General features: G+C 43.0%; 1 protein-coding gene and 1 long non-coding RNA gene across 6 annotated transcripts in view; one reads left to right on the top strand and one right to left on the bottom strand.

Moving 5' to 3' along the window:
- Positions 1 to 12,675, bottom strand: part of EGFR (epidermal growth factor receptor) — a 152,556-nt gene that overhangs the window by 24,211 nt on the left and 115,670 nt on the right. For all 5 annotated transcript variants that reach the window (XM_064419560.1, XM_064419553.1, XM_064419567.1 and 2 more), the window contains 9 exons: positions 11,225 to 11,366; positions 10,428 to 10,544; positions 9,739 to 9,865; positions 9,568 to 9,641; positions 8,298 to 8,388; positions 7,354 to 7,553; positions 6,189 to 6,321; positions 4,742 to 4,841; positions 2,716 to 2,873 (listed from right to left, as the gene is read on the bottom strand). In XM_064419560.1, coding sequence (XP_064275630.1) covers positions 2,716 to 2,873; positions 4,742 to 4,841; positions 6,189 to 6,321; positions 7,354 to 7,553; positions 8,298 to 8,388; positions 9,568 to 9,641; positions 9,739 to 9,865; positions 10,428 to 10,544; positions 11,225 to 11,366 — 1,142 coding nt within the window. The remainder of the gene's footprint in view (positions 1 to 2,715; positions 2,874 to 4,741; positions 4,842 to 6,188; positions 6,322 to 7,353; positions 7,554 to 8,297; positions 8,389 to 9,567; positions 9,642 to 9,738; positions 9,866 to 10,427; positions 10,545 to 11,224; positions 11,367 to 12,675) is intronic.
- On the top strand, positions 6,223 to 12,050 carry LOC135300278 (uncharacterized). Its single transcript, XR_010362132.1, has 3 exons — positions 6,223 to 6,362; positions 11,098 to 11,288; positions 11,938 to 12,050. It is a non-coding gene; the product is annotated as an uncharacterized LOC135300278 (long non-coding RNA).

The raw sequence follows: 12,675 nt of genomic DNA, 5'->3' as shown, positions 1-12,675 counted from the left end.
TCTCATCTCCCCCAAGAATCCCTTAGCATTTAAAATGAAGACTGGTGAGACACAGAGTCTTGATAGCAACTGTGGATGGAGGCAGGATGTGCCAGCCAGTGGTATTGGCTACAGCGGTGGCTTCTTCTCCTCCTTGCTTATCCATCCCCGTGGCTGTGTCTATTTCCTGCACTTTGTGAGACTGGCAAGGGAAATCCTTCAACACGGATCAGATTAATTAAGATGATGAGTGTCTTTCATTGATGAACATATGGGGTAATTCCAGGGCTTTTGAGATGTTGCTTTCTTTATCGTAGCATATATTCTCAGCTGCGCTAGAGGCAGGGCAAAAGGAAGCTTGTGTACAAAATCCCCAAGAGAATACAGGAGAATTGGGAGAGAAGGGGTCTTTTGAGCTAAGCAGGAGAAAGCATCCTTCATTCTGTTTCCTAATGAAGGCTGAAAAATGGACTCAGCAAAGAAAATGAGACTCAAAGGAATCCTTCATGGCATTGCAAAAGAAGCAATGTACAACCAGTATGCATACCTAAAGTGAAAAAATGAAATTCCTGACACAACTCAGCTGGGAAGAGAAGTCTTTTACTTGAAGCTTCTTCAAATAAGGAAAACAGAGAGAGATCCTGGGAACCTTTGCTTGCATGACTACTGAAGTCAGCAGACTTAATCATGCTGATAAGATTTTGTGGGCTCTAGCCGTGAAATTGGACAGGGATAGAAATGATAGTTGTTTCTTGTCATGCAGGAATCGCTGAGACAGTGGTTTCTAAGGATGCAAAAGCTTTGTGAGACAGATGTTTTCCACCCACTGCTGAACAGATCCATTCCCACAGCAAAATGAGGGAAAGGCGTGAAGAGAAATGGCATTGCTGATGGATTGTCTTCAGAGGGACAATGCTGTGCCTGACTGCTTGTTCCCATATTATAACCCTGACACTGGCTCCCTACTCATCCATGGCCACAGATGTCTCATCTGTATAGCAAATATTGCAACACTACCTCCTTCCAGCTCTCTTGAGCTCTTCAGGGATACAGCCTATTTCATCTGCCACATTTGGGCATCAATTTGAATTCGCCTACTGAGCACGTTCACAATGTAACTGATGCAAACTCAGCCCAGCTCTTTCATGTGAAAGATTAAATTGATACTTCCTTTTATATTCTGCCTTAATAACACAGGGCCAAATAAACGGAGCCATATGTTGGGTAACCCTCATTTTAAAAAAGTCTCCTTACTGTAACCTTATCTTCTGCCTGACTCTTGTGGTTCCCCCATCCACTGCTAAAGCAAGGCAAGAATTGACTTCTCTGATCAATTCTGCTTGGGGAACTTACTTGTGCACTAAGAGCCCGTGGCTTGTTTTACATCCCTGTCTGGCAAATTATGTTCTACAAATCTGCATTCAAGTACAGTGTTTGATCTCACTACTGAGGCTGCACAGTGAAAAAAAAAAAGCCTTGTTCAGATATGGTTGCTCATTACACTATTCCACTATCAGCTGCATTTCCATGTGGCCAGTTAGAAGAAGGATATCAGACCACTGTGGCCGGTTCGTATCAGTAGGGACTACTGAAGAAATTAATAAAGAGCAACTGTATTATGATCCATTTTCAACTGAGGACATTTCTTCCTGGGCTTGCAGTGGGAAGCCCTGATAAGCCTTGTCTATGACCACAGCTGTTGCTGTAAATCGTGGCAAATCCAGCAAGCTGGTATAACTACTGTCTGAAATCCATTGCACTGAATTTCACTACAAGCACTAGAAAGGGCTGTTACTTGCTGATTCCACCCTTCAGCTCCTTTTTCCCACCAAGGTGGGTAACTGGCAGTTGGATTAGCTAACAATGTGATGGTTGGTCTGAATATGTTACAATTCTGCTCTTGCAACATTTATTACGGGCTTATTATAGAAAGATTTTGGATCAGACAGACTTGTAGGGTAAAAAGCAGAGGTCTGTGAAGGAAAATACACCAAACATGGGCTTTTTGCTCTGAAAGCATCACAGTCCAATAACCAGCTCTCAAACCCTAAAACCTTTTCCTGTGCATCGCATGTCTTTTGTAGGTTGGAAATCAGGAGACAAGACCATTACTACTTTTGATGTAGGTTAAACAAACACACCTTGTTGCAGGTTGCAGTTTAAGCAACCATTTTAAAGAGGAAAAAATGGCCGATATAGATTTGATTTACTGTGATTCTTGTTAGAAAAGCCACACTCACAAGGCTTTAAACTCAGACCAAGTGCTAGCACATGGAAAGAAGGAAAAAAAGAAATTCACTGTGTTAACCCACTGGGATTTCCCTCCTGAAAGTTGAAAGGTGCACAGAAAAATGGGCTCTGGGAACCCAGCATCCACCAGATGTCACTGATGTTCCTCTCAAAAGCAGAGGACACATCAACAAGCCAGGTGGGGAAAGAAGTGGTGGGTGAGTCCTGTAAAATTCTTTCAAGTTATCAAACAAGCCTGTTTCAAACCCCTTAAACTATTTTTTTTTCTTTCCTTCTGCATAAAGACAAAGTACCACTGACCATTTCCTACTTGCAAAGTTTGCCACACTCTGCTTACATTAACCATGTCCTCCTGATCTCTCTTGCTTCCTGCTAGTTCCTCTCAGTGGTTTGACATGGGCCTGTCAGGAGGAGAAAGAGCTTGAGACAAGCTGTTTCTCTGTTTCTTTTCTTCCCTGTCACCATTCAGTCCCAGGTTTTACTCACCCCCGGGTGCAGTTTGGATGGCAGAGCTGGCAAACATTATTCCCATCAGCATATTTCCAGACGAGGGTGTCATTCTCACCCAGAACCCCTGCTGGGCAGGATTTCACACAGTGAGGGCCATCTATGAAATGGGCACACTTCATGCAATTGTCAGGGCCCTGCAGAGAGAAACGACTTGTTTATAATTCCTATTCAGGAAGAAATTCAGAAGATAAATCTAAATGCCTTTTACTGCTGGAAGTGTTCAGCATTGTCTGGTTTTACTACCTTGCTACCTGATATTCTTGCAAGCAATTCCTCTTGCAGGATGGACCATACAAAAGACAGTTCCTGTTGCTTAAAGCTAATATTTTCTTGCATTACAATGTTGCTTCTTTTTCACCTCTGCCTTCTGTCTGCTTGGAAAACTTGTGTTTTGCATTTTAAATGGGGAAGAATTTAATGACACCTTGATAAGGGACCAGCTGAAAAGCAGACAGATTGGTTGCTACCTGGTGCAATCTACTGTCGCATAATTTAAAATAGTGGATATAGACCTCTTGATACCTCCCTGAAAAACTGGAATAAAATCATTATTTTTCTGGTTTCTCAGCACAGGTTCTTTCCTCTGTTAGGAAGAAGCATAGGATGATGAAGGCAGCCCAAGGAGTCCATTTTTTTTTTTCTGCTTTGAAAAGCACTTAGTTTGTATTTAAAGGCATTGCCTTAGGCCATTTTTGACAGAGCTGTTTTTATTAAGACTGTAACAGCACCATGAATGACCTAAATATTTTAAAGCAGGGGAACCACCAATTGTGGGCCAAATTCTACTGTGGAGAAAAACCAGACCAGATCCATAGTGCTGGTTGTAGTGGGACAAAAGTAAGACACGCTATAGGAAGATTATTTTAATCACTGTAATGTCTAAGGGCCACTGTAATAGACTGATTAGTAGATGTTAGGCAAATATGGAACAGGGGGTCACTCCTAAAGGAGTTTATAATGTAAATAGCATCCTTGAGGCCATGGTGCTAGGAGGGAGGATGGAAATGCTTCACATTACTGAGCAGTGACTCTTCAAACTGATGATGGGTGTCTTGGTTCTTGACAGGATAGGGTTAATTTTTGCAGTAGCCAGGAGGACATGAAGGTTATTCCATATCCCTTCATTTATACCTCTTTCCCCCAGGGGCAGGGGGAAGGAGCTTCTTCTGGGGAGAAGGGGTTCCTTCTGGTTGAGCAAGCCTGGTAGAAGGAACAGTGGGGTAATGTTGGTTCTGAGCAATTACATCAGAATCTTTCACCTTTCTTGTACACTGTTACTAATGTTGCTGTTACTGCTCCTTTTCTTATCTCATTGCTGTTTCCAGTAAATTGTTCTTATCTCAATCCGTGATTTTCCCCTCTTATGCTCCAGTTCTCCTCTCTAGCCTGCCACAGGGGAAGTGGGGGAGGGAGTGAGTGAGTGGCTTGTCATTTGGAGAGTCCCAGTGGGAGTACTAAGTTGGGGAGTACCATTCCTAAACCACAACAATGATCAAGGGTCAAACACTCAGAGGCTGCTGGCAGCGGCAAGAGGTTTAAAGAGTTGGGCTAAATAACACAGAGGTGGACCTGTGATGGAAGCAAGAGATTTGATCTCAAAAAAAAAAAAGAAAAGAGAGAGAACTAGACTTTTGCAATTAAGATCTGAGTTTGATTCTAATGTCTTCACATCAACTTTGAGTGGTTACATGTTACTCAAATTTTTGCCATATTTGCCAAAGTAAGTATTTTTTTAAAAAATACAAAATTTAATATTTTAAAAAATATTAAAGACTCTACAATGTCTGTGACTGTGGATTACCTGTCAGAAAATAAAGCTAACACCCCGAGGTTTCCTATCCTGCCCCAAGATCTTGCCCCAAGATCTTGACTTCTAACCACTCCCATTCTCTGTTTCACCTCAAATAGGGTTAAAATGCGACCTCAGGATTATCTGAACATGGGAAATACATATTAATATGTGATCTGAGGCTCAGGTTTGCTAAGATGAATCTACTCTTACAGGTCCAGTGCAGGTTGCATTGTACATGGTGGAGTTTTGCACCAGGCACTCAGGGTGGCAGGGGAGGCACTTGGAGTCCTTTTCAAACTCTCTTGGCTCCCTGGAAAACAACAACAAAAAAGGAGAAACATTTAAACCTTAGAAATAATAGCAAGTGATAAATTGTGGTTTTCTCTCATGTTCCAGACTTTTCCACATTTGATTCAGATGATGATGATGACGCTCAGACAGGAGGAGGGACCCTCTTGGCTACACCAGTAGTACTTGCTCAGTGCAACCAGGAGGACGTAAGAGTAAGGGAAATTTGGTTGACAGTGAAACACATGGCACTCCAGATTGCACACTACAAATTAGTTTACTTTCCCTTTTAAGCTAATGTCACAGAATACTCACAACCATTTCTAGAAGCTTTTAAATGGTAGTGATGCAAAGAGATCAGCAAAAACAGTTCAAGTAATTCCAAGGCTACAAATAATAATTAGAAAAGTTAAACAGCAAGGCACTGATAATTAAATTCATGTCCTCTCTACAACACACAATGAATCATTAAAATATGAAAGTTGGGAACAGATGGTTTTAATAGCAATAAAGCTGTTCCACTTCAAGTAATGGTGTTATTAATTAAACTAAATCTACCCATCATTTGACACAAAATAATGCCCTGATCTGCCCTTCAGGTTATAATAGCTGCTAGAGGGAATTCACTTTAAAAAAAAAGATAGCTGCTAAACTGCAAACCACTAGAGAAATACAAACATCAGAGGCAGTAGCAGCCTGACAAGTACTTGCTTAATACTCAGGAACTTTAAAAGTCAGACTTTGTAATTTTGCTGCTAGACATGCCTTTTCCACCTGCATCACCTGTTGAATTGACACGCAAGGCAGCAATATTTTTTCCATGTCCTGAGTGAGGCTGAGGCAATAATTTTTTCTGAAATTGCTGCTCTCAGTCATTTTCGGATGAAAGTTCATTCTCCCTTGACTGCAACTTTGCAAACTGCAAGAGTGAGCTGCTCATCTGAGCAAATACAAGAGGGGGGAAGTCTATCAAGCGGCAAAGCCGTGGGTCTGGTGATGACTGAGCTCCCAGAGAATGGCTCTCACACAGTGTTCTTGACATGATAGCCACAGGTTGAGCTTTAAACTCCTTTCTTTCCTATGGGAAGGAAGCCCAAGGCGTCCTTGGGCCTCCAAATAGTCTCCTTGTGGGCTTAAGGGGATGTTTTATTAGCAGTCACCATGTCAGGAGCAAACTCCTAAGCAATACTGAATGGTGAAGGAGAAGTACCTTAGCTAGGTACTGTGTTCACACAACGTCTCTGCAAGCTGGGGCAATCCCATGCAACCAGAGACCCAGCTTCTTGCTCTCTTTCTAGCTACAAAGCATTTTAAAAACCAAAGCCCCTACAGCATCACCAAAACCTAGAGCACCCCTGAGACACCTTACCCTTGCAGGATGTTGCACTGTTTCACACATTCCTTCTGACGATCAAAAAACCTGCAGGAGAAGCAGTGGAAGGGCCCTGGGCCCCAGCAGCCTACGTCTGAGCACAGGGGGTCACAAACATGCTTGGCAGCAGCTGAGAGAGAAAGAGGGACAAGAAAAGACATGAATGTCAAGGTAAGAGAGAGGTCAAACTCTCCATTCTCACTCCATCTGGCCAACCAGTTTCCCCAGCCTGTTCCAAAACAGATATGAATGGTTCTGGTAGAGTAGAAGAGGAGTAATCATGCTTCTCTAAATCCCAAAGCCTGAAATTAAGTGATTTCTGGCCGTTCAAAATAACAATGATCTCCTCTGTGACAGCTTAACAGATGTATAATAAAGTTAAGTCAGGCTGAGGGAGCTGGGGATGTTCATCCTGGGGAAGAGACAGCTCTGGAGAAACATTATTGGGGCTTTTTTGTACTTGAAGTGCACTTGTAACAATTTTTAACAAGGCCTGTAGTGACTGGACAGGGGGAAATGCTTTTACATAGAAAGAGTAAATAGATTTAGATACAATGAAGACGTAGTTGCAATGGGTGGTGAGATGCTGAGTTTCGTAGAGAATTGGTGGATGCCTAATTCCTCAAAGTTCAGGGTCAGATTGGATGGGGCCCTGAGCAACCTGGTCTAGTGAAAGACATCAATGCCCACAGCAGGGGGTTGGCCTACATGACCTTTAAAGCTCCCTTCTCACCCAAACCATTCTGTATTTCTATGACAAATTTCTAAAATACAACAAAATCATATTCTGGAAAAAAAAAAAAAAAAAAAGATTTTGGCCCAGGGACCACTGCATTCAATAGCAGTATGGTTGAACAACAGCTCCAACCTTGTTAAAAAAGGTCCGTGTTAGGAGTTAGCTTTTGTGTCCTTTAAGTGACATGGCTTCACCATGTTCATAGTAGTGAAGAAGCTCCTGATTTGCTGGACACCACAAAGTCCACATTTTGGTGGGAAAAAAAAAAATCCCACTCTTCCTTCACCTTTTATTAAAGCAGTATCACCAATGAATTTTGTAGCCAGAGGAACATGGAGAAAAAAGCCTTGCTTGAATCATGAAAAAGCAAGCTTTTGAATTCCAGCATGAGCTTTGATGGTGAGCAGGAATGCAGCACTCACTTACCACACTCATTTTTATCTCTATTGTGTAAAATCTTCGTTTTCTGGCTCTCAGTTGCAAACAGGCTGTTCCAGTCCATGGTGTCAGCATAGCAGAGGTTCTTGTTCTTCATAATGGCAACATCTCCATCACTTATTTCCTTGAGGGAGCGCAGCCCTAGGGACTGTATTTTCAAGTTAACAACGGCAAGGGAATACTGGCCACTAAAATGGAGATAGACAAATAGAAAAAACAGGCAAGAAAGGTAATTAGTAAGCAGGATTTACTCAGCATGTTTTTCTTTTAGTTGTCAAATGTGTCCTGCTGTGAACTGCATTTTCTTCAAGCAAGGTTCTTCTTAGCCTTCTAAACTTAATGCCATGTACATACCACGCCTCTTACGTAACAACTGCAATACTCACATTTGGTTTTGCAAGGGTTTTTTAAGTTAAAACTGTCAGGACACACATGTTCTGACAAATAAATGATGTGGAACAATGGTTGTAGGTAAAGCAACTATTATTTTGTGCTTGTCCACCAAGTCACTCTTCCTCCTGGGGCAAGCCTAGGAGGGCACTTGGAAGCATTGCTGATGTCTGCACTGCTCGGCAGCCTCCATCCACAACTGCCCAATTGCCTCAAATCCCATAGTGCTTCTGATCACATTATGACCTACCCCAGACTGTAAAGAGCACTTTCTGCTTGTGCTTCCAGGATGGTGGGGGAAACCCTGGTCCTGAAAGCAGGCTCAGGGCAGCCATCCATACATGGCACAGAGCTGAGTCTTTGCTCCTAGGGCACATTATCTATGCTACAGAGATGGTGTTCTACTCCTTGCAGGGTTTGCCCCATTTTCCATCAGTTTAGGGACACCTGAGTCTCACACCGCTTGAAACCTCATGTGCTCAGACAAGAGCAGCTCAAAACAGGGTTTCTCTTTGAGTGGCTGTGGCACATGATTTACTTACTGCTGCTTTGTTCTGCCTCGTATAATCTCCAGATTTTCGAAAGCATAGAGATCAGTAGCATTCTCAGGCCAGGCTTGAATTAACAAAAATCCTGCAAGAGGAAAAGAAGATTAAAAAATAACCATAATGGAAATAAACTCACTGTTACTACTAGCAGCAGAACCTTCTCCTGTAGCAAATCCTGCACCAGGAGAAGGCACTTGTACTTTCCCTATGCTTATCTGAAGGATCTCAAAGTCTAACATGACATTTTAGGGAGCAAGGAGATATTTTTAAACCTTGTTTAATAAACAGTTTACTTCTCAGCCCACCATGAGGGCTTAGGAGTGCAACAGAGCATGTCGGTGAGCTGCACATCCTGCCACACCGAGTCACCAGCAACGATGGCTCTTGCCAGTAGATACCCTGGCTGAGAGGCTGCAGACTCTGGATCTGTGGGAGAAAGGCAGCACTCCATCTCATTTTTCAGCTGACCTCAGGGAAGAGGAAAATTGAAAATCAGGAACAGAGCAGAATAGCTACGTGTAGTGGATTTTCTGAGGCAAGCAGAATTCCCCACTCAGCTGAGGTGTTTGGGAGGAAGGGGAGAATGTGGAAAATTGCAGGCTGCTGTATGAAGCTCTGCAGTTAGTCACTGCTACCCTGAAGGGGAACCATACAGGTGAGAGAGAAGAGGAGAAGTGGAGTTGTGTCTGTAGACCCAGCCCCGATGTTACATTCATTGCATAATGGGCTGAACACAACTACTTTTAATTGATACTTGGTGCAAGACGGTGGCTGAGTGCTCTGCTGGCTGCTTTGTGCTCATGGAGACACATTCAGCCCAAGGAAGAACTCATCAGGCTGGAGAGGGTGTCTCCATAAGGATGACGCAAGCCACTGAGCACGCTTCCCTAAGGAGCTGCTGAAAGGTTTTCCACAAATAGAAACACACTTGGCTTTTTTTAGCTGGAGTGGCACGCCTCTACATCACCACAGGCTTCTTGGGTGGCTGAGGATCTCCACTGGCTTTTCTCTAGGACTGACAGTTCGGCAGGAGGGATGTTCTGGCCAAACCACACACCTTGGATGGAAGACCAGTATGGGTTATGTGGGCGTAATGCTGGCAATGTGCTGCTGACCACCTTGGTTAAGAGTGACCCTTGTTAGCTCAGAGACAAGAAACACTTTGCATGCACTTCTCTTCATGTGCTTAAAAAATTCCCCTCCTCCCCATTTGTGTTTTTGGCAGTATCAGTCAAAAACCACTCAGCTTAAATTCACTGCTAACCTGATATTTCTTTGACTGTTTTGAAGACATCCAGTTTCTTGGGATCCAAAGGTAGGGTCTTCGTGAAGGCATCACTGAAACAAACATAATGAGAAATTGGGAAAAGAACAGCTTAGCCTGTATTTTCCCTAGACTTTTCTTTCAGTGCTTGATGGCCAGCAGGTAACTCACCCTAGAAATGCAACTGGGAGAATGCTGACATCCCCATTGATCTTGGTGCAGTTTTTGAAGGAGTCGATATTTGTAGCATTTATGGAGAGGATCCCTTTAAGTTCACCTATTCCAATGCCATTGCACACTGTTAAAGGAGAGATACAAAAGTTAGGGGGAGACAAAAGTGAAGCCCAGTCACATGGCAGGGTAGAAACACGGAGGTGCCACAAGTTCAGCAAGAATTCCCGTATAGTCAAACCAGCCACTCTAAGATGAGTTTCATAAATCTTTTGCCTATTTTTGCTTTTCAGAAAGTGCCACAGGATAACTGCTTCCTGCTTGTCCAGCTGTGCATCTCTGGTCTGAGCATCTCTGCACACAGGCTCTAGCATATTCCCTTCTCTCTTTGTCACATTTCCATTCCCCTTGATGAGACCAGGGAAGGACTAATGGAGGAGAAGGCTGGTGTGTAAGATATACATGCACACAACACACAGTTTTATCTACTGTACTTGTGGCGTATCCCACCTAGAGGGCATGCTCCACAGTCAAGCTTCCTGATCAAACCTCTTGTCAGATCTCCAAAGTATTACTGGATCTGATTTATCTTGAGTTTGCACTTAACTAAGACCAGAACTACCTGCACTTTTCCTAGTAAGTTCTCTATCACCCCAAAGCCTCACTGGTTTATTCCATGCTTTTTTTACCTTTGCTGCATAGCCCATCACACTTTTTACACTTCCGAACACCATTTTCTTCCACTTCGTAAGTATCAGCGTTGCATGAGCGAACACAGGAGCCATGGTCTGTTACCACGTAGTTGTCTGGAAAAAAAAAGGATACAAAGGTGACTGAAATACAAGGGGGATGCTTTGAGGGCCAGACAAGCACTTCAAGACTTGTAAGAAAAAAGGGTTTTGAGCTTTTGGCACACTCAGGAAAGTACAGGCATTAACATCACAAACATCCTTTGAAGGTAGATGAACATACAGTGCTATCACCATTTTACAGGGAGGGGAATGGTCACAGAAGGATGAAACCATGTTAAAGTCCCGATGGATTAAAAAATACCAAAATGGAACAGGAAGAAAGGAAAAGCAAGCATCTGTAGAGAAAACAATGATCACAGTCCTTGAGACAGAGTGTTAAAATCAATTACTTTTTAACAGTCCTAATTAAGAACCAGTTAAGAGTTGATAATGCTTTGGTAATCCATAGCATTGATCCCATTATAGCTATTGTTTTAATGGTTTTTAGAAGACACCTTTCTCTTCACCATGAGAAAAATTTTCAGAAGTCAAAATGCAAAGATTTAAAACCAGGAAAGGTGATGGATGCAGACTGTTTCAAGAGGCTCACTTTGTCACCTGTTCTCAGCTCCCACAGACACTGAAGTGAACAAGTGCTTTTTCACCTGATCACAAACACAGAGCGATGACATAGGACCCTTCCTCCTTTTTCTCCAACGTTCCACCTCTGGGGCTGCAGCTTGAAATGAACTTACGTGGACATTCCTTCACACAAGTGGCTCCAAAGCTGTATTTTCCTTCAGGGTTCACATCCATCTGGTAAGTGGTGGGGTTATACAGGACCAATGGGGGACATGTATCCTTGCACGTAGCATCATCCCGAAACTTGCGGCATGCCTGTCATTGAACAACAACACCCACTAAACTACCTTTTCTTTAAAAAACGACAGTGATTTTACATCAGGTCTTCAAAACAGTCTGATGGCCTCATCTGCTTCCTGCTTAGCTCTAATGGAAACCCCAAGCAGCTACAGGGATGGTCCCTCAGGCTTTGAAGTTGAAAGGTTGCTTCAGGCTGGGCAATGGAGTTCAGTAATTTTTTTAAAAAAACCTATGAACTTTTCTTTTTCTGAACAAGAAACCTTGGCACTCTGGCGGAGAGCTGCTGGGATTCACGTGGGAACAGGAGTAAATCTGCATGCCTTAGACAGAAAAATTTTCCCTTACAAGCAGGAACCAGATCAAGACAAACTGTACTTTTCTTGGCCAGTTTTTAATAACCTAAATCAAATCAAGTCCTTTCCTGCCAATTACTGACTTTTCTGGCTAAATATTAAACTCAAGCCATTATATTTGGCTGCAGGTAATGAACAATTTAGCAGGCATTTATGAAGGGCAAGTTGGTTCTTCCAATCTAAATCTGCGTTAAATTAATAATGACTCTCTTTTTCCCTTTCGTCTCCCCTAGCTTTCCAGATGAGAGAGAGTAACTGTCTTCCCTGTAAGCCAGTAAGGGGATCATAGCAATCTTAAAAGGAAACCAGGAAAAGAGGCAACAACAGTAAAATCCAGGTCAGATGATTTCTATGGTGATTACTGAGATGTCCCTTAATTCTCAATGAAGTATAAAGCAAACATGGGGAAGAGTTAAAAGCACGGCATGCATCAAACCCCTGAAATTCTTGTGGAAAGGCAATGGGACCTTTACTCCCTAAAGAAGCACCATTTGTTTCTTCTGTCTTCACTGCCCCAGGGCTCCCCAAATACAGTGCATTTGTGGCAAGTTAAAAGCAGAAAGGGAAACCTGGATTTCACACATGAAGTTTGGTGAAATGCAAAAAAATGAAAACACATCACTTCTTTACTTCCCTTACAAGATCCTGCTTTAGTAAACCAAGATTACTACTAGTCAGTGCTAAGGGGTACAAGGCAAAGCTGTGGATCACAGCTGTGGAGTACAAGGATAACTGCTGCACCGTGCGGGCAGCTGTGCGCCTGTTCATGTGGGGAAGTTGCCTACAGCAAACACTTAGATGCTCTGCAACAACTTGGAGCTCACTGGGCAGTCAAAGGCACTAGCATTGGTTTGGAACACACTAGGAAGGTCCATGGGCAGAGTCAGTAAAGACCAGCTCAGGGTGCTGTGAAGGTCATGTCATCTTCCCTCCCACCAACCCCCCATGCAGGGAAGCCCTGGAGCACCCTC

This window comes from Passer domesticus, chromosome 1, assembly GCF_036417665.1.
Source record: "Passer domesticus isolate bPasDom1 chromosome 1, bPasDom1.hap1, whole genome shotgun sequence".
Taxonomy (NCBI): domain Eukaryota; kingdom Metazoa; phylum Chordata; class Aves; order Passeriformes; family Passeridae; genus Passer; species Passer domesticus.
This window is presented reverse-complemented; position numbering and strand designations above follow the sequence as displayed.